Source organism: Rutidosis leptorrhynchoides, chromosome 3, assembly GCF_046630445.1.
Source record: "Rutidosis leptorrhynchoides isolate AG116_Rl617_1_P2 chromosome 3, CSIRO_AGI_Rlap_v1, whole genome shotgun sequence".
Lineage (NCBI taxonomy): Eukaryota > Viridiplantae > Streptophyta > Magnoliopsida > Asterales > Asteraceae > Rutidosis > Rutidosis leptorrhynchoides.
In genome coordinates, this window is record NC_092335.1 from 26,446,890 (window position 1) to 26,467,372 (window position 20,483).

The 20,483-nt window shown below is 35.8% G+C and overlaps 1 protein-coding gene across 1 annotated transcript in view; it reads left to right on the forward strand.

Moving 5' to 3' along the window:
• The window catches only part of LOC139899791 (uncharacterized), a 28,777-nt gene extending 12,999 nt beyond the window's left edge, over window positions 1–15,778 (forward strand). The window contains exons 3-12 of the mRNA XM_071882627.1: window positions 10,371–13,023; window positions 13,103–13,113; window positions 13,372–13,519; window positions 13,800–14,091; window positions 14,170–14,269; window positions 14,356–14,480; window positions 14,941–15,025; window positions 15,107–15,239; window positions 15,319–15,470; window positions 15,532–15,778. Coding sequence (XP_071738728.1) covers window positions 10,371–13,023; window positions 13,103–13,113; window positions 13,372–13,519; window positions 13,800–14,091; window positions 14,170–14,269; window positions 14,356–14,480; window positions 14,941–15,025; window positions 15,107–15,239; window positions 15,319–15,470; window positions 15,532–15,778 — 3,946 coding nt within the window. The remainder of the gene's footprint in view (window positions 1–10,370; window positions 13,024–13,102; window positions 13,114–13,371; window positions 13,520–13,799; window positions 14,092–14,169; window positions 14,270–14,355; window positions 14,481–14,940; window positions 15,026–15,106; window positions 15,240–15,318; window positions 15,471–15,531) is intronic.
• Window positions 15,779–20,483: the final 4,705 nt, after the last annotated feature.

A 20,483-nucleotide genomic window follows, 5' to 3' on the forward strand; every position in this document is an offset into this window, starting at 1 on the left:
GTTAATGTCGGTTACCAGGTGTTCACCATATGAATGATTTTTATCTCTATGTATGGGATGTGTATTGAAATATGAAATCTTGTGGTCTATTGTTACGATTTGATATATATAGGTTAAACCTATAACTCACCAACATTTTTGTTTACGTTTAAAGCATGTTTATTCTCAGGTGAATATTAAGAGCTTCCGCTGTTGCATACTAAAATAAGGACAAGATTTGGAGTCCATGTTTGTATGATATTGTGTAAAAACTGCATTCAAGAAACTGATTTCGATGTAACATATTTGTATTGTAAATCATTATGTAATGGTCGTGTGTAAACAAGATATTTTAGATTATCATTATTTGATAATCTACGTAAAGCTTTTTAAACCTTTATTTATGAAATAAAGGTTATGGTTTGTTTTAAAAATGAATGCAGTCTTTGAAAAACGTCTCATATAGAGGTCAAAACCTCGCAACGAAATCAATTAATATGGAACGTTTTTAATCAATAAGAACGGGACATTTCAGTTGGTATCAGAGCGTTGGTCTTAGAGAACCAGAATTTTGCATTAGTGTGTCTTATCGAGTTTGTTAGGATGCATTAGTGAGTCTGGACTTCGACCGTGTTTACTTGAAAAATGATTGCTTAACAAATTTTGTTGGAAACTATATATTTTTAACATGTGAATATTATGTGATATATTAATCTCTTAACACGTTTGATATTATGTGATAGATGTCTACCTCTAGAACAAGTCCCATTGACTCACCTAATAATAATGAAGAGTCAAATGTAAATTGGAATGATTCGTGGACTGATTCACAAGTTCCCGAAGAGGAACCGGAAGAAGAGTCGGAACCAGAAGAAGAATCGGAACCGGAAGAAGAATCAGAACAGGATGAAGAAATAGAACCGGTGGGGGAAATAATAAAACGGTTAAGTAAAAGAAAATCCTCAACCAACCGACCAAGGTTAATTATGGTCAATGGTGTTTCCGCTAAGGAAGCAAAATATTGGGAGGATTACCAATTCTCCGATGAATCGGATTTTGACGAGAATTACGATGATGTTATAGAAATTACCCCAACTGAATTTAAAAACGCAAAAGAAAATAATAAGGGAAAGGGCATAAAAATAGAGAAATCTAATTCCAACCCCGATGAACTTTATATGTATCGTCAACCCCCGAAGTCCTTAAGTTGTAACAATGACCCGGGAACCTCTAAACCACCAGGTTTTTCTAAACCAATGTGAAAAACGACGGCTCGTATTAGGGGAACATCATATATCCCTAGAAACTTGGCAAAACGAACCAAAACCGAAGAAGAAGAAACAAGCGAGTCGGAATAAGATAGTTGTATTCGTGTGGTGTAATATATGTAATATAGTGTGCTTATGCTTTATGATATATGTAAAAATTGCTTGTATTAATAAGTATTTTTTTTATGAATCTAACTCTTGTCTATTTTACAGTATAAAAACACAAAATGGATAGACAACCCAATATTTTAAGAGACCTACCCGGAGACATGATTGATGAAATCTTGTCTAGAGTCGGTCAGAATTCTTCGGCATAACTATTTAAGGCGAGATCAGTTTGTAAGACATTCGAAGAACGTTCCAAGAATGCCTTGGTTTATAAAAGGCTTTCGTTCGAAAGATGGGGGATATCACATTGGGAAATCCATAAGTTACGATGTGTTTACTTTGACGCATATATTGCGGGGAACCCAAATGCTATTTTACGCAATGGGTTAAGAAATTATTTTGACTCAATATATCCGAATATTAGACTTCGTGATTTAGAAAAAGCGGCTAACATGCAACATAAAGAAGCATGTTATGCTTACGGATTAGTAATGTTCGCTTCTCACCAAAGTGAGAACAAGAACATCGGCCTACAACTATTAAACAAAACGTTCCCACAAGTGACGGAGTCGGTAATTGGGGTAAGAAATGAGGTTTTTAGATTGTTACGGGACTGTTGGACATTACGTAACCCTCGTCCATTTGACGACGTTACAACACGCTGTCTTATCAACAGGCCATAATGGTTATGTTCCACAAGACCAAGGATGGGAAGTAATCCTAGTAAAACCAGAATGCATGACTTGTTTCTGGACGTATGAATTACGTGTCTTTATTGCCTTTGCTGAACGACTTGTGTACTAGCTAGAATTATCTTCACAACCATCTTGTATCAAATTTATTGTGTGCTATATTTCATGCTATATGTAAATTAAGCGGTATTGTAAGTTTGTAAAATATTGTGTAAAAGTTTGAACGCGAAATATTATTATAATCAGTTTTTCATATAGAATTGTAGTAGTTGAATTGTATATTAGCTACTAAGTATGAACTTAACGGGTAGGTACTACCCGAATTTAAACTTATAAAACGCTAATATGAAGAAAAAGCTTTTATAAATGAGTTCATATTATGCTACGAAATACTATTAACTACTCTTAATATTCTGTATGATTAACTTGTTCCATTTGACTATTTTGAAGGAAATGGCACCGACTACTCGACACACCGTGAATATGAATGAAGAGGAATTCCGTACTTTTCTAGCTTCAAACATAGCCGCAGTACAGGCTGCGCTACATACCAACAATAACCTTGGATCTAGCAGTACAGGAAATCGTGTAGGATGCACCTACAAAGAATTAACTGCCTGCAAACCTTTGGAATTTGATGGAACCGAAGGACCGATCGGATTGAAACGGTGGACCGAGAAGGTCGAATCGGTGTTTGCCATAAGTAAGTGTACTGAAGAGGACAAAGTGAAGTACGCTACGCATACCTTCACAGGTTCTGCGTTAACATGGTGGAATACCTATCTAGAGCAAGTGGGACAAGACGATGCGTACGTACTACCGTGGTCAGCATTCAAGCACTTGATGAACGAGAAGTACCGTCCCAGAACCGAGGTCAATAAGCTCAAGACAGAACTTAGAGGGTTACGAACCCAAGGATTTGATATTACCACGTACGAAAGACGATTCACAGAATTGTGCCTATTGTGTCCGGGAGCATTCGAAGATGAGGAAGAGAAGATCGACGCGTTTGTGAAAGGATTACCGGAAAGAATCCAAGAAGATATAAGTTCACACGAGCCCGCCTCCATACAACAGGCATGTAGAATGGCTCACAAACTAGTGAACCAGATTGAAGAAAGAATTAAATAACAGACTGCTGAAGAGACCAATGTGAAGCAAGTCAAAAGAAAGTGGGAGGAAAACGGTGATAAGAATCACCAATACAACAACAACAGCAATTACAACAATAATCGCAACAATTATCCCAGCAATCGCAACATCAATCGCAACTACAACAAACGGCCCAACAACAACAACAACAACAACAACAACAACAACAGTAACTACAACAATCATCCCAACAACAATAATAACCGCAACAAAAACAACAATCAGAAGCAGCTATGCCAAAGGTGTGAAAAGTATCACTCGGGGTTCTGCACCAAATTTTGCAACAAGTGTAAAAGAAATGGTCATAGCGCGACGAAGTGTGAGGTCTACGGACCAGGGGTTAATAGAACGAAAGGAACAAATGGTGTCGGAACGAGTAATGGCGGAGGAAGTAGTGTCGGAGCAAGTTATGCCAATGTAGTTTGTTATAAATGTGGAAAACCGGGCCACATTATTAGAAATTGCCCGAACCAGGAGAACACGAATGGACAAGGCCGCAGAAGAGTTTTCAATATTAATGCGGCAGAGGCACAGGAAGACTCGGAGCTTGTTACGGGTACGTTTCTTATTGACAATAAATCTGCTTACGTTTTATTTGATTCGGGTGCGGATAGAAGCTATATGAGTAGAGATTTTTGTGCTAAATTAAGTTGTCCATTGACGCCTTTGGATAGTAAATTTTTACTTGAATTAGCAAATGGTAAATTAATTTCAGCAGATAATATATGTCGGAATCGAGAAATTAAACTGGTTAGCGAAACATTTAAGATTGATTTGATACCAGTAGAGTTAGGGAGTTTTGATGTGATAATCGGTATACACTGGTTGAAAGAAGTGAAAGCAGAGATCGTTTGTTACAAAAATGCAATTCGCATTATACGAGAAAAAGGAAAACCCTTAATGGTGTACGGAGAAAAGGGCAACACGAAGTTACATCTTATTAGTAATTTGAAGGCACAAAAACTAATAAGAAAAGGTTGCTATCCTGTTCTAGCACACGTCGATAAAGTACAAACTGAAGAAAAGAGCATCAATGATATTCCCATTGCAAAAGAATTTCCCGATGTATTTCCGAAAGAATTACCGGGATTACCCCCACATCGATCCATTAAATTTCAAATAGATCTTATACCAGGAGCTGCACCAATAGCTCGTGCTCCTTACAGACTCGCACCCAGCGAGATGAAAGAACTGCAAAGTCAATTACAAGAACTTTTAGAGCGTGGTTTCATTCGACCAAGCACATCACCGTGGGGAGCTCCTGTTTTGTATGTCAAGAAGAAAGATGGTACATTCAGGTTGTGTATCGACTACCGAGAGTTGAACAAACTTACCATCAAGAACCGCTACCCACTACCGAGAATCGACGACTTATTTGATCAACTACAAGGCTCGTCTGTTTATTCAAAGATTGACTTACTTTCCGGGTATCATCAAATGCGGGTGAAAGAAGATGATATTCCAAAGACTGCTTTCAGAACACGTTACGGTCATTACGAGTTTATGGTCATGCCGTTTGGTTTAACTAATGCACCAGCTGTGTTCATGGACCTTATAAACCGAGTGTGTGGACCATACCTTGACAAGTTTGTCATTGTTTTCATTGATGACATACTTATTTACTCAAAGAATGACCAAGAACACGGTGAACATTTGAGAAAGGTGTTAGAAGTATTGAGGAAGGAAGAATTGTACGCTAAGTTTTCAAAGTGTGCATTTTGGTTGGAAGAAGTTCAATTCCTCGGTCACATAGTGAACAAAGAAGGTATTAAGGTGGATCCGGCAAAGATAGAAACTGTTGAAAAGTGGGAAACCCCCAAAACTCCGAAACACATACGCCAATTTTTAGGACTAGCTGGTTACTACAGAAGGTTCATCCAAGACTTTTCCAGAATAGCAAAACCCTTGACTGCATTAACGCATAAAGGGAAGAAATTTGAATGGAATGATGAACAAGAGAAAGCGTTTCAGTTATTGAAGAAAAAGCTAACTACGACACCTATATTGTCATTGCCTGAAGGGAATGATGATTTTGTGATTTATTGTGACGCATCAAAGCAAGGTCTCGGTTGTGTATTAATGCAACGAACGAAGGTGATTGCTTATGCGTCTAGACAATTGAAGATTCACGAGCAAAATTATACGATGCATGATTTGGAATTAGGCGCGGTTGTTTTTGCATTAAAGACTTGGAGGCACTACTTATATGGGGTCAAAAGTATTATATATACCAACCACAAAAGTCTTCAACACATATTTAATCAGAAACAACTGAATATGAGGCAGCGTAGGTGGATTGAATTGTTGAATGATTACGACTTTGAGATTCGTTACCACCCGGGGAAGGCAAATGTGGTAGCCGATGCCTTGAGCAGGAAGGACAGAGAACCCATTCGAGTAAAATCTATGAATATAATGATTCATAATAACCTTACTACTCAAATAAAGGAGGCGCAACAAGGAGTTTTAAAAGAAGGAAATTTAAAGGATGAAATACCCAAAGGATCGGAGCAGCATCTTAATATTCGGGAAGACGGAACCCGGTATAGGGCTGAAAGGATTTGGGTACCAAAATTTAGAGATATGAGAGAAATGGTACTTAGAGAAGCTCATAAAACCAGATACTCAATACATCCTGGAACGGGGAAGATGTACAAGGATCTCAAGAAACATTTTTGGTGGCCGGGTATGAAAGCCGATGTTGCTAAATACGTAGGAGAATGTTTGACGTGTTCTAAGGTCAAAGCTGAGCATCAGAAGCCATCAGGTCTACTTCAACAACCCGAAATCCCAGAATGGAAATGGGAAAACATTACCATGGATTTCATCACTAAATTGCCAAGGACTGCAAGTGGTTTTGATACTATTTGGGTAATAGTTGATCGTCTCACCAAATCAGCACACTTCCTGCCAATAAGAGAAGATGACAAGATGGAGAAGTTAGCACGACTGTATTTGAAGGAAGTCGTCTCCAGACATGGAATACCAATCTCTATTATCTCTGATAGGGATGGCAGATTTATTTCAAGATTCTGGCAGACATTACAGCAAGCATTAGGAACTCGTCTAGACATGAGTACTGCCTATCATCCACAAACTGATGGGCAGAACGAAAGGACAATACAAACGCTTGAAGACATACTACGAGCATGTGTTATTGATTTCGGAAACAGTTGGGATCGACATCTACCGTTAGCAGAATTTTCTTACAACAACAGCTACCATTCAAGCATTGAGATGGCGCCGTTTGAAGCACTTTATGGTAGAAAGTACAGGTCTCCGATTTGTTGGAGTGAAGTGGGGGATAGACAGATTACGGGTTCGGAAATAATACAAGAAACTACCGAGAAGATCATCCAAATTCAACAACGGTTGAAAATCGCCCAAAGTCGACAAAAGAGCTACGCTGACATTAAAAGAAAAGATATAGAATTTGAAATTGGAGAGATGGTCATGCTTAAAGTTGCACCTTGGAAAGGCGTTGTTCGATTTGGTAAACGAGGGAAATTAAATCCAAGGTATATTGGACCATTCAAGATTATTGATCGTGTCGGACCAGTAGCTTACCGACTTGAGTTACCTCAACAACTCGCGGCTGTACATAACACTTTCCACGTCTCGAATTTGAAGAAATGTTTTGCTAAAGAAGATCTCACTATTCCGTTAGATGAAATCCAAATCAACGAAAAACTCCAATTCATCGAAGAACCCGTCGAAATAATGGATCGTGAGGTGAAAAGACTTAAGCAAAACAAGATACCAATTGTTAAGGTTCGATGGAATGCTCGTAGAGGACCCAAGTTCACCTGGGAGCGTGAAGATCAGATGAAGAATAAATACCCGCATCTATTTCCAGAAGATTCGTCAACACCTTCAACAGCTTAAAATTTCGGGACGAAATTTATTTAACGGGTAGGTACTGTAGTGACCCGAACTTTTCCATGTTTATATATATTAATTGAGATTGATATTTACATGATTAAATGTTTCCAACATGTTAAGCAATCAAACTTGTTAAGACTTGATTAATTGAAATATGTTTCATATAGACAATTGACCATCCAAGTTGACCGGCGATTCACGAACGTTAAAACTTGTAAAAACGACATGACGATATATATATGGATATACATATGGTTAACATGAGATTATGATAAGTAAGTATCTCCATAAGTATATTAACAATGAGTTATATACATATAAACAAGATTACTAACTTAAGGATTTCGAAACGAGACATATATGTAACGATTATCGTTGTAACGACATTTAAATGTATATATATCATATTAAGATATATTAATATATCATAATATCATGATAATATAATAATTTAACATCTCATTAGATATAATAAACAATGGATTAACAACATTAATTGAGATGGTTAACTTAAAGGTTTCAAAACAACACTTACATGTAACGACTAACGATGACTTAACGACTCAGTTAAAATGTATATACATGTAGTGTATTTAGATGTATTAAAATACTTTTGGAAGACTTCAAGACATATATCAAAACACTCATACTTAACGAAAATGGTTACAGTTACTTTCCCATTCTTTTCTTTCATCAAGAATTCTAGTCGTATTTTTACCCGTATTATACACAGCTTCAAAACGTACTTACTATGGGTATATACCAATAGGAACTAGCATGGGATTACACTCTTGATTATGTCATGTATGACTAATCAATTTTAACTTCTACCATGAGCTAGTCAACTAACTAGAACTCCTTTTAACCCCACTCACCACTCACCAATTACCACTCATCATTCACTCCATTTCACTTCCAATTCTCTTTCTAATTCTCTCTCAACACACCCACACTATTATGAACGTATTTTTCCAGTATTTAATCATCATCTTCATCAAAAATCACTTCAAGAATCAAGCTATAATCATCATAGGAAGAACACTTCAAGAACACTTCAAAAATCCCTTCAAGTTTACTAATTTACTTCCAAGCTTTCTAATCCATTCCAAGTAATCATCTAAGATCAAGAAACCTTTGTTATATATGGTAGGTTATCTTTCTTATTCAAGGTAATATTCATATTCAAACTTTGATTCAATTTCTATAACTATAAACTATCTTAATTCGAGTAAAAATCTTACTTGAACTTGTTTTTGTGTCATGATCCTACTTCAAGAACTTTCAAGCCATCCAAGATCCTTTGAAGCTAGATCATTTCTTGTCACTTCCAGTAGGTTTACCTACTAAACTTGAGGTAGTAATGATGTTCATAACATCATTCGATTCATATATATAAAACTATCTTAGTCGAAGGTTTAAACTCGTAATCACTAGAACATAGTTTAGTTAATTCTAAACTTGTTCGCAAACAAAAGTTAATCCTTCTAACTTGACTTTTAAAATTAACTAAACACACGTTCTATATCTATATGATATGCTAACTTAATGATTTAAAACCTGGAAACACGAAAAACACCGTAAAACCGGATTTACGCCGTCGTAGTAACACCGCGGGCAGTTTTGGGTTAGTTAATTAAAAATTATGATAAACTTTGATTTAAAAGTTGTTACTATGAGAAAATGATTTTTATTATGAACATGAAACTATATCCAAAAATTATGGTTAAACTCAAAGTGGAAGTATGTTTTCTAAAATGGTCATCTAGACGTCGTTCTTTTGACTGAAATGACTACCTTTACAAAAATGACTTGTAACTTATTCTTCCGACTATAAACCTATACTTTTTCTGTTTAGATTCATAAAATAGAGTTCAATATGAAACCATAGCAATTTGATTCACTCAAAACGGATTTAAAATGAAGAAGTTATGGGTAAAACAAGATTGGATAATTTTTCTCATTTTAGCTACGTGAAAATTGGTAACAAATCTATTCCAACCATAACTTAACCAACTTGTATTGTATATTATGTAATCTTGAGATACCATAGACACGTATACAATGTTTCGACCTATCATGTCGACACATCTATATATATTTCGGAACAACCATAGACACTCTATATGTGAATGTTGGAGTTAGCTATACAGGGTTGAGGTTGATTCCAAAATATATATAGTTTGAGTTGTGATCAATACTGAGATACGTATACACTGGGTCGTGGATTGATTCAAGATAATATTTATCGATTTATTTCTGTACATCTAACTGTGGACAACTAGTTGTAGGTTACTAACGAGGACAGCTGACTTAATAAACTTAAAACATCAAAATATATTAAAAGTGTTGTAAATATATTTTGAACATACTTTAATATATATGTATATATTGTTATAGGTTCGTGAATCAACAGTGGCCAAGTCTTACTTCTCGACGAAGTAAAAATCTGTGAAAGTGAGTTATAGTCCCACTTTTAAAATCTAATATTTTTGGGATGAGAATACATGCAGGTTTTATAAATGATTTACAAAATAGACACAAGTACGTGAAACTACATTCTATGGTTGAATTATCGATATCGAATATGCCCCTTTTTATTAAGTCTGGTAATCTAAGAATTAGGGAACAGACACCCTAATTAACGCGAATCCTAAAGATAGATCTATTGGGCCTAACAAACCCCATCCAAAGTACCGGATGCTTTAGTACTTCGAAATTAGTATCATATCCGAAGGGGGTCCCGGAATGATGGGGATATTCTTATATATGTATCTTGTTAATGTCGGTTACCAGGTGTTCACCATATGAATGATTTTTATCTCTATGTATGAGATGTGTATTGAAATATGAAATCTTGTGGTCTATTGTTACGATTTGATATATATAGGTTAAACCTATAACTCACCAACATTTTTGTTGACGTTTAAAGCATGTTTATTCTCAGGTGAATATTAAGAGCTTCCGCTGTTGCATACTAAAATAAGGACAAGATTTGGAGTCCATGTTTGTATGATATTGTGTAAAAACTGCATTCAAGAAACTGATTTCGATGTAACATATTTGTATTGTAAACCATTAAGTAATGGTCGTGTGTAAACAAGATATTTTAGATTATCATTATTTGATAATCTACGTAAAGCTTTTTAAACCTTTATTTATGAAATAAAGGTTATGGTTTGTTTTAAAAATGAATGCAGTCTTTGAAAAACGTCTCATATAGAGGTCAAAACCTCGCAACGAAATCAATTAATATGGAACGTTTTTAATCAATAAGAACGGGACATTTCAGGCCATGTGGTGACGCCCATCCAGAGGCGCCCTGTATGCAAGAAAATGAGCGTACACAGGGGAAAAAATGCTCTAAAAAGTTTCTAAAACCATTTAAGCAAGAAACTTTCTTTGATAAGGATGGTTACGTTCACTACCGACGACGAAGAACAGGAATTGAGACACAACGATTTGGTGTGGACCTTGATAATACGTACGTTGTACCCTATAACCGTCTATTATGCTTAACTTTTCACGCTCATATCAACGTTGAATACTGCTGGTGGAGCATGTTAATTAAGTACCTTTTTAAATACATTTCTAAAGGTGCTGATCGGGTTGCTGCATATGTCACAAGCAACTCACCTGCTGCTGGAAAAACATCAACGTCATCACCTCCAATTGTTGATGAAATTCAGAATTTTGTAGACGCGAGATTTATATGTCCCCATGAAGCAGCATGGCGTATTTTCAACTTCCCAGTTCATTTTAGAGAACCTGCTGTACAAATTTTAGCAGTTCACCTCCCTAACATGCAGTTAATTAGGTATCGCGCCAAGCAACCTATTCATTCCATTATTAGCGATCCATTAAGAAAGATGACAACGCTAACTGAATGGTTGACCTATAACACTGAGCATTCAGACGGTTCACACCTTACTTATATTGATTTCCCAAGTGAATTCTATTGGCAGTCTGATGCTAAAATATGGAAAAAAAGATCACCTAATGGAAAAGGAGCAATTGGCCGTTTATCTTATATGCACCCTTCATCAGGTGAGGTATTTTTTTTACGTATGCTTCTCTGTCACAAAAAAGGCTCAACTAACTTTGTTGACCTACGAACCGTCAACAATATAGTATATGATACATACCGAGCAGCGTGTGAGGCTATGGGTCTGTTAGGTAATGACAAAGAATGGGAAACAGCTATCGAAGAAGCAAATGCTACTGCAACCGCTGCTCAAATAAGATCTCTTTTTAGTTATATCTTAGTCTTTTGCGACGTTTCGAATCCAGTAAATCTATGGAAAAAATTCTGGAAAGCAATGTCAGATGACATTCCACTAAAAGCTGCTGCAAAATTGCATTCACAAAGGCTACATATAAATGAACCAGAACTGGAATATTATGTCTTATACGAGATAGAGATACTCCTTAGTTACCAATCCAAGAGTCTCGCCGATTTTGGTTTACCAACAATACCACAAAGATTACTTAAAGACTTAGAAAACCGTTTAATAATGGAAGAAAAATCATATGATAGAGCTGCATTAGCTGCTGAAAGGACGTACCTTTTGCATAGAATAAACGGTGATCAAAAACAAATATATGATTTGGTAATGCAATCAAGTTCCAATAACACTCAAGCCTTAATATTCGTCTATGGCCATGGTGGTACAGGAAAAACTTTCCTTTGGAAGACAATAATTACATCTTTAAGAGCAGAAGGGAAGATTGTGTTAGCTGTTGCATCATCAGGCATTGCTTCCTTGCTACTCCTATCAGGCCAAACAGCACACTCGAAATTCAAACTCCCAATCGAATTAACCGATGAATCAGTGTGTAGTATAAAAAAGAAAACCCAGCTTGCATCTCTTCTACTACAAACTGACTTAATTGTTTGGGATGAAGCTCCAATGAACCACCGTCGTTGTTTCAAAACTCTAGATCGAACTCTTAGGGATTTAACAGAAAAAGATAATCTATTATTCGGTGGTAAATCACTAATTCTTGGCGGTGATTTTCGTCAAACACTTCCTGTGGAAAAACATGGGAACAAAGCAGAAATTATAGATGCTTCAATAGTCTCTTCTAAATTATGGCCTCACTTTAAGTTATTCAAACTGACAGAAAACATGCGTTTATCGAAACCTGGAATGACCAAAACTGAAAAAGAAATGACCTCCAATTTTTCTTCATGGTTACTTGACATCGGCAATGGAACTATAGGAATCCCCGATGAAGAAGACCCAAGAAACACGTCATGGGTTGAAATCCCTGATTCTTATTGTGTAGATGATGATGACAATGAGATAGAAAAGCTTATATCTTTTGTTTATGGTGACGGCTTCTTCCATAACCCTACACCATTACAATTCCAACAAAAGGCAATTGTATGTCCCAAAAATGACGAAGCCGATACAATAAACAAACACATTTTACAAAACATCCCAACAAAATCAATAATATATACTAGCCACGATATAGCTAAACCATACGGAAATGATACAGCAGATTCAGATCTATTATTCCCGCCAGAATACTTAAACACCCTAAATTACCCAAATCTACCACCCCATGAATTAGAACTGAAAGCAGGCGTTCCCGTTATACTTCTAAGAAACATCAGCGTCGCCGGTGGCTTATGTAACGGAACACGAATGATCATAACTCAACTTCGAAGCAAAATGATAGCCGCTGAGATTATAACAGGGACGAGAATCGGAGAAAAAGTTCATCTACCGAGAATAACTCTTATTCATAAAGAAACATCGTTACCTTTTGTATTTAAGAGAATACAATTCCCTGTTAAACTATCATATGCAATGACTATTAATAAGAGCCAAGGGCAATCTTTAAGCAAAATTGGTGTATATTTACCTAAACCCATTTTCTCGCACGGTCAGCTTTATGTGGCTCTATCTAGAGCAACTTCGATAGATGGTCTAAAAGTATTAATCAAACAACAAGAAAAATATGGAAAAAATTATACCAAAAACATAGTTTACAAGGATTTCCTTCTAAATGTAGCCTTACACCAGGTCTTTTATAATATTATATATATATATATATATATATATATATATATATATATATATATATATATATATTTTTCCATCAATTTTATCTAAATTCTACATGTATGATTTACATTATGTACTATGTTTATTATGTCCTATATTTATGCTGACATCTAATATATTTTAAAGTGTTTTATTGTTTCTCTCAACTGTCATTCATACTCATATGTTCAACACCACTACTAATTGTAACTTCAATATGTTTCTATCTCCTTGCAGAATGGAAGAAATAATAACTCCACTAGCGGCACTAAAGCCACATGATATAGGGAAAACAATTGAAGCCAAAGTTTATCGTAGATGGATAATTAAACAACCGCCACATGAAACGGAGCTCGGATACGGTTACATGCTACTAAACAAAGAGGTATTTTCATTACAAAAAACTTTCACCCTTTAAAAATAATTTAGTTACTATAGGTATTCGTTTGGTAAATTTCTTATGTTTGCAATAAATGTTTTTAACTTTTTTACTATCATAAACAAAGACGCCTTTCCTTAATTAAATAATCAAGTTATTTCTCCCGAATCATATATTTAGAATTTGGCTTCCTATCCTTATTTCAGCCTTACATCATACCATTTGATCCATATAGTACTCATCAAAAAATTGTATCCTCCTCTAAAACACATTTCTCTTTTTCCAGGGAAATGCAATACAAGCCATTGCTGAAGATATGAGGTTCTTCAACCTAAAAATCGATCTACACAATGCCTACAGAATGACAGATTTCGTGTGCAATGCATCACTTCCCCTGCAACGTATAGTAGATCATCCAACGACTTTAAAACTCGGGAAAAAAATTACGCAGATAAAACGTATACCAGCCGAAGGATTTCCATCACATTATTTCCGTTTTATTTCACACGATGAGCTTTACACGAGAGCTACTGATAAAAAACAAGAAAAAACAACCTACAACAACCCAGTACTCACAGGTAATATATTTTACAAAAATTACCATATTTACACAGCACAAAAAAATATATATAAACAAATACACCTGAAAACCACAGATTACATGGGTGCAATACACTACATCAGTGGTGTTAACACATATGGAAACATAAACAAAGGATTCAAAAGGAACAGGCGGATCGACATCATCAACTTAAGGTACATGCTAACCATATCAAAATATTATATACACAACTGTTTTGTTACAAAAAAAAATCATAAACTCATACATCTTATCCATACAGCGACACCATTACTCAACTGACAATTTGGGGTGACCTAGCAACTACTTTCGATATGCAGTATTACGAAACCTTACCAAAACCCGTAATAATTGCAGTCTCATCATGCCGGGTAACAAAAAATGAAGGTAACATTCACCACTCTTACAATCATATCCTTTAACAAGCTATCATATATATATATATATATATATATATATATATATATGTATATATGTATGTACATATGTATCTATGTATGTATGCATGTATGTATATATTTATATATGTATATATTTATATACGTATGTATATGTATGTATATGCATATATTTATGAATATATGTATATATGTATATATATTATATATATATATTATGTATGTATGTATATGTATATATTTATTATTATGTATATATTTACGTATGTATGTATATATATATATATTTATGTATGTATGTATATATTTATGTATATATGTATATGTATGTATATATGTATATATGTATGTATATGTATATATTTATGTATGTATATATGTATATGTATATATCATATGACTGCATACCATTTGTTTGCTTTATAATTTCTAACCAACAAATTCAACAGCTGGAAGGCCAGAATTATCAAGCACTCCCGCAACTCACTATTACCTAAACCCAGACATTCCAGAATATCATGAAACAATAAACATGTAAGCACAAACAACATTGAATAAATCTATGTTTCGTTACTCCTTATTTCACCCATGATAATTTATTTTAAGAAAACACAGGTACACACAAAAATACAATGCAAATCCGATGGCTAATATGAACAGGAATCGATGCAAAAACATAGACGAAGCAAAACAAAGAACCAAAGACCGGCTATCTGAATTAATATCAAGGAACCCGAACCTTTATAAAGTAACGAAGGCTCAACTCAATCAACAACTTCAAATCATAGCATATATACACATAACTAATAAGATACAACTTCTTGCAGAGAGCAATAATGACATGTGAAGCGACAATTGAAACGATAGATGAGCACAGAATATGGTGTTATAATGCATGCGACGAGTGCAACAAAAAACTCGACAAGTTTAAAAACGGGATGGGATGCTTGGACCACGGATACAAACCAAACAACTACAGGTAAAAAAAATATTAAAAAATAAAAAATTATACAATGTACTAACATTCAGAATACATATAGGTACTACTTCAGAGTAACTATCAATGACAGTAGTGCAATAGCTGGCTTGACTTTCTTTGATGATGTTGGAGAAAAAATAGTTGGTCATCCATGCCAATCTCTCATAACAGACCCTGATCCAGATAGCCTGAAACCACTGCCACAACAGATAAGAGCACTTAAAGGAACTTCTCATCTTCTTCAATTCCAACACACCGAAAGACAAGGCGAGTTCAAAGCCACCGGTGTCTTCAATTCGCAACAATAAAGTAAGTACTCTAATGAAACACATATTTTCCAATCCCATTTATTAATGTACGAACATCACACAGGACCAACTTCAATCGCAACATGCTCTTCCAGCAACACCATACAAAAAGAGCCCGACACACCACCTAAACTCCCACTTTCATTCAAACCAGGTACATCTACCATATTACACTTTTTTAATATACTTATTGTACACCATCTTTTAACTCAAATTACTTGAATAAAAAAATTAAATTATAACATCGTTACTTAAACAACTTCTTATAAGTTACAGTTCAAAAAAAGTACAAAAATTAATCTTTAAATATAGCACACAAAGTTCCTTCACATTGTAGTCATTCGATTATATCTTTCTATCTATCATCATGATCAGTGGCAATTCCTATTCCAATTGCAGACACGCCAGCGAAATAACATAGGAAACATCAACGACGTACCAAAACACAAACGCACCAAGCGCAAACACCATTCCCTTATGAACCAACTTTTGTAAAACTTTTGTCTACGTAGTTAGTTTATGTAGTCTATAAAGTTATGAACGAAATAGTTAGTTTACGTAATCTATAAAGTTATGTACTTCATATAATTTTGTTATAATAACAAAGTTATGTAATGTACTTTGGATGGTCATCGTAAATTATGTATGTATTTATGTTTCCTCATACACCACCAACAATAACATTCGCAGCAACGCGCGGATAGCGAACACCTTGTTTAATAACAATTTTTTGTAATCGTATAAAAGTGCATGACCGTCACCAGATCATTTACGACCGTATGTGGTGACTTATGATATGATTATAATATAATTATAATAAAATAAATAATAAATATATACTGAGTAATATGTAATCACTAACTTTTCCTTTCTTTTAGTTTCCTTTCAACTTGAGAATTCTCATAAAATATTTTAGGTTACAATCCTTTCCGGCCTTATTACCTCTTCTCTTTTCCACCTCACTCCTTTTCACCCAGAATTGATAAAAAAAAATTATGTTACAATCCTTTCCATCCTTATTCAATATGTCATTGAAAGTTTGCAAATCAATGCTTGCCGATCTATTCATTATATGTGTGTATTTATACATGAAAGGGAATCCTACCTCTGAACAATTTCCCCAACATAATAGGGATATACAACCTATTCTAAATATCAAGGTTGTAAAAGTCGTGAGTCGGGGACGCATCGGTCGAGACCTAAAAAGGACGCGTCGGCCGAGTCGGGGGACGCGTCGGGGACGCATCGGTCGTTGACAAACGTTGACTTTATTAATAATTTCTTAAATATATATTTATATATATGTAAAATAGTTGATTATGTACCATAAATTTCTTAAATAAGAACTTGAATATAAAAACAATCAAACTTCAAACTCAATTAATGTTATCGAGTACATAATCAGTAAGGACACAGAGAAAAGAGCGGCCCAAAATATGAAAACAAACCCTAATTTTAAAATATATCAGATGTTGACGAAAATTTAACTGACTTTGACCGTTTCTGACCGTCTTTGACAGACTTTGACCGAACTTTTAGCTCTGACCGTCTTTTGAGTCGTTTTCAGAAAAAACGGGACGGAGAACCCAAAAAAACGACGCATCGGCCGACCCGTCAGTCAAGTCGGACGAATTTTACAACACTGCTAAATATACAATGATTTGATAGATAATTACAAATAATAAAAGATATCATAATCATTTCCATATACATCGGCTAATACACCCACGCAGTCGAAACGAGATGTAATCGGACGTTGAGACTGGATCGAAAGTCATCAAATAAAACTTGAGGTAGTCCTTTGGTGAAGATATCCGCAATCGGATACCGAGAAGGAACATGTAGTACACGTACTTGTCCTCGAGCTACCTTTTCCCGAACACAATGAATGTCTAACTCAATATGCTTCGTTCGCTGACGTTTAACGAGATTACTCGACAGATACATAGCGGAGACATTGTCACAATACACAATCATAGCTTTAGTAATCGGGTTATGAAGCTCCAATAATAAATTACGTAACCAACATGACTCAGAAACGACATATGCGAGACACCACGATATTCTGCTTCGGCACTAGAACGTGACAAAGTCGACTGACGCTTGGAAAACCACGAGACCTAATTATCCCCAAAATAGACGCAATATCCGGATGTGGAACGTCGTGTGTCTGGATACCCTGCCCAATCGGCATCAGTATATGAGACAAGATGATGCGTGGGGCTACGATTAAGATGCAAATTGTAAGTGATAGTGCCCTGTATATACCGCAAGATGCGTTTCATAGCATCCATGTGGATAGTGTGCGGAGCATGCATATGTAAACAAATTTGCTGAACAACATAAGAGATATCAGGACGAGTAAACGTAAGGTATTGTAAGGCACCTTCTAAACTCCTGAAGTATGTCGGATCATGGTACGATGAACTAGCCGCAGCCGTAGCACTTTGTTTAAGTTTAGTGTCCACCGGGTTTTTAGATGGTTTACATGTGATCATGACAGCCCGATCAAGTATCTCACGTGCATATTTAGATTGATTGAGGAAAAGACCATTCGACGTACGAGTGACTTCAATGCCCAAGAAATATTGAAGAGGACCAAGATCCTTCATAGCAAACTCACAGGATAAATAACTAAGGATATGCTGTCGAAGCACTATGTTATCGAAGCACGTAAGATGATGCAGTGATAATAATATCGTTGACATAGAGTAACAGATATGCAGTATCTCGACCATGCTGATAAACAAACAAAGAGTGATCATACTTACTATGAGTAAATCGAATAATGGATACAAAGTGGGAAAACCTTTGATACCATGCTCGCGGAGCTTGTTTAAGACCATACAGAGACTTCTTCAAGTGACACACATGATGTGGAAAACGTGGATCCCAAAACCCTAACGGTTGATGCATGTAGACAGTCTCATGTAAGTGACCATGAAGAAAGGCGTTTTTCACATCTAATTGATGAATCTGCCATAATTCGACAAAGCTAGAGAAAGAACCACCCGAATCGTAGCCGGTTTAACCACCAGGCTAAAAGTCTCGATACAATCAACTCCAACCTGTTGTGACCTGCCATCACCAAATAGACGCGCTTTATAGGCTCAAAAGAACCATCATAGTTAAATTTATGCTTAAAAATCCGCATTGATCTAATGATATTCATATTAGGACGACGAGGAGCGAGCTCCCAAGTCCCATTTTTAATAATTGCATCAAACTCGTCGGCTATGGCATTTTTCCAATTAAGGTCATATAGTGCGTCCCGAGGATTTCGGGGAATGGGAGAAGGAAAGGTGGTAGTTAAAAGATTAAATGGGATTTTTGGTTTGGTAATGCTAGTCATACTACGGGTAGTGATTGATCGAGGAGGTGGATGAGGTGATGACGGAGTTGAGTTATTTGTATGAGAAGTGGATTGGGTAAAAGAGCTGTGGGCCGGAGAATTTTGGCTCGATGGAACTGTTTAGGCCGTAGAAGGGAGGTCCGAAGAAGAAGAGGAGGCAGAATTTATGTAACTTTGAGCTGAGGATCAATGGGCCGAGGGGTTAACGGGTGAGAAGGAAGTGTTTGTGGATGAAAGTTAGTTAAAGCAGTAGGTTTCGAAGACTTTGAAGCAAAGGGAAAAAGGATTCTTCAAAAAGAACGTGTCGAGATATGAGAATTTTCTACGAGTGAATGTCATAACATTTATATCCTCGATGAGACGGGGGATATCCCACAAACACACATGGAGTAGAGTGGGGTTGTAATTTGTGAATTGTGGTGGAGGGATGAAAAGGGTAACATAAACATCCGAAAACATGTAGATGTCCATAGGAGGGTTGGAGAGCGTATAGGATATATTTGGGAGAGTAGTGGTTAAGTATTTTAGTAGGAAGAATATTGAGAATGTAGGTAGCTATAGAGAGCGCGTGGTGCCAGAAATTTTGGGGTATGGAGGAATGAGCAAGCATGGTGCGAAGAATATTATTTATGACGCGAATTTTGCGTTCGGCTTTGCCATATTGAGAAGATGTGTGAGGATAATAAAAATGGAAAATCATACCATTTTGTTGGCAAACTGGTGGAAGGAAGAGTTATTGTATTCAGTTCCGTTATCGCATTACAAAGCTTTTATGGATTTTGAAAATTGTGTTTTAACGTATGTATAGAAAGTTAGGAAGGTGGGATATACTTTAGACTTATGGCTAATAGGAAATGTCCATAGAAAATTTGAGTAATCATCTAAGAAAAATACATAATATTTGTGACCCGACGAGCTTACTACGGGTGAGGTCCAAACATCGCTATGAATAATCTCAAACAGAGAAGTAGTAAAAGAAGTAGATTCATAAAATGGCAACTTAATATGTTTACAAGGACACATGACTCACATAAAGGTGAGTTTTTATTACAACAAGAATTAATAAACTTTTTATTATTTAGAAAACGTTAAACATTTACTTCGGGATGACAAAGACGATAGTGCCAGAGGTCTTGATTAACATCAAGGAAGGTGGAAGGTTTGCATAGAGAGCGAAGTGCGAAATTGTTGATGGGGTAGAGGTCTCCAGAGCTATTGCATCTCATGAGTGGAATTTTTGTCCTGAAATCCTTTACAGTAAATCCAAAAGGATCAAAACAAACAGATAAAGAATTTTCAGTAGATAGTCGGCGAACAGAAATAAGGTTTTTAATTAGATGGGAAGCATGTAAT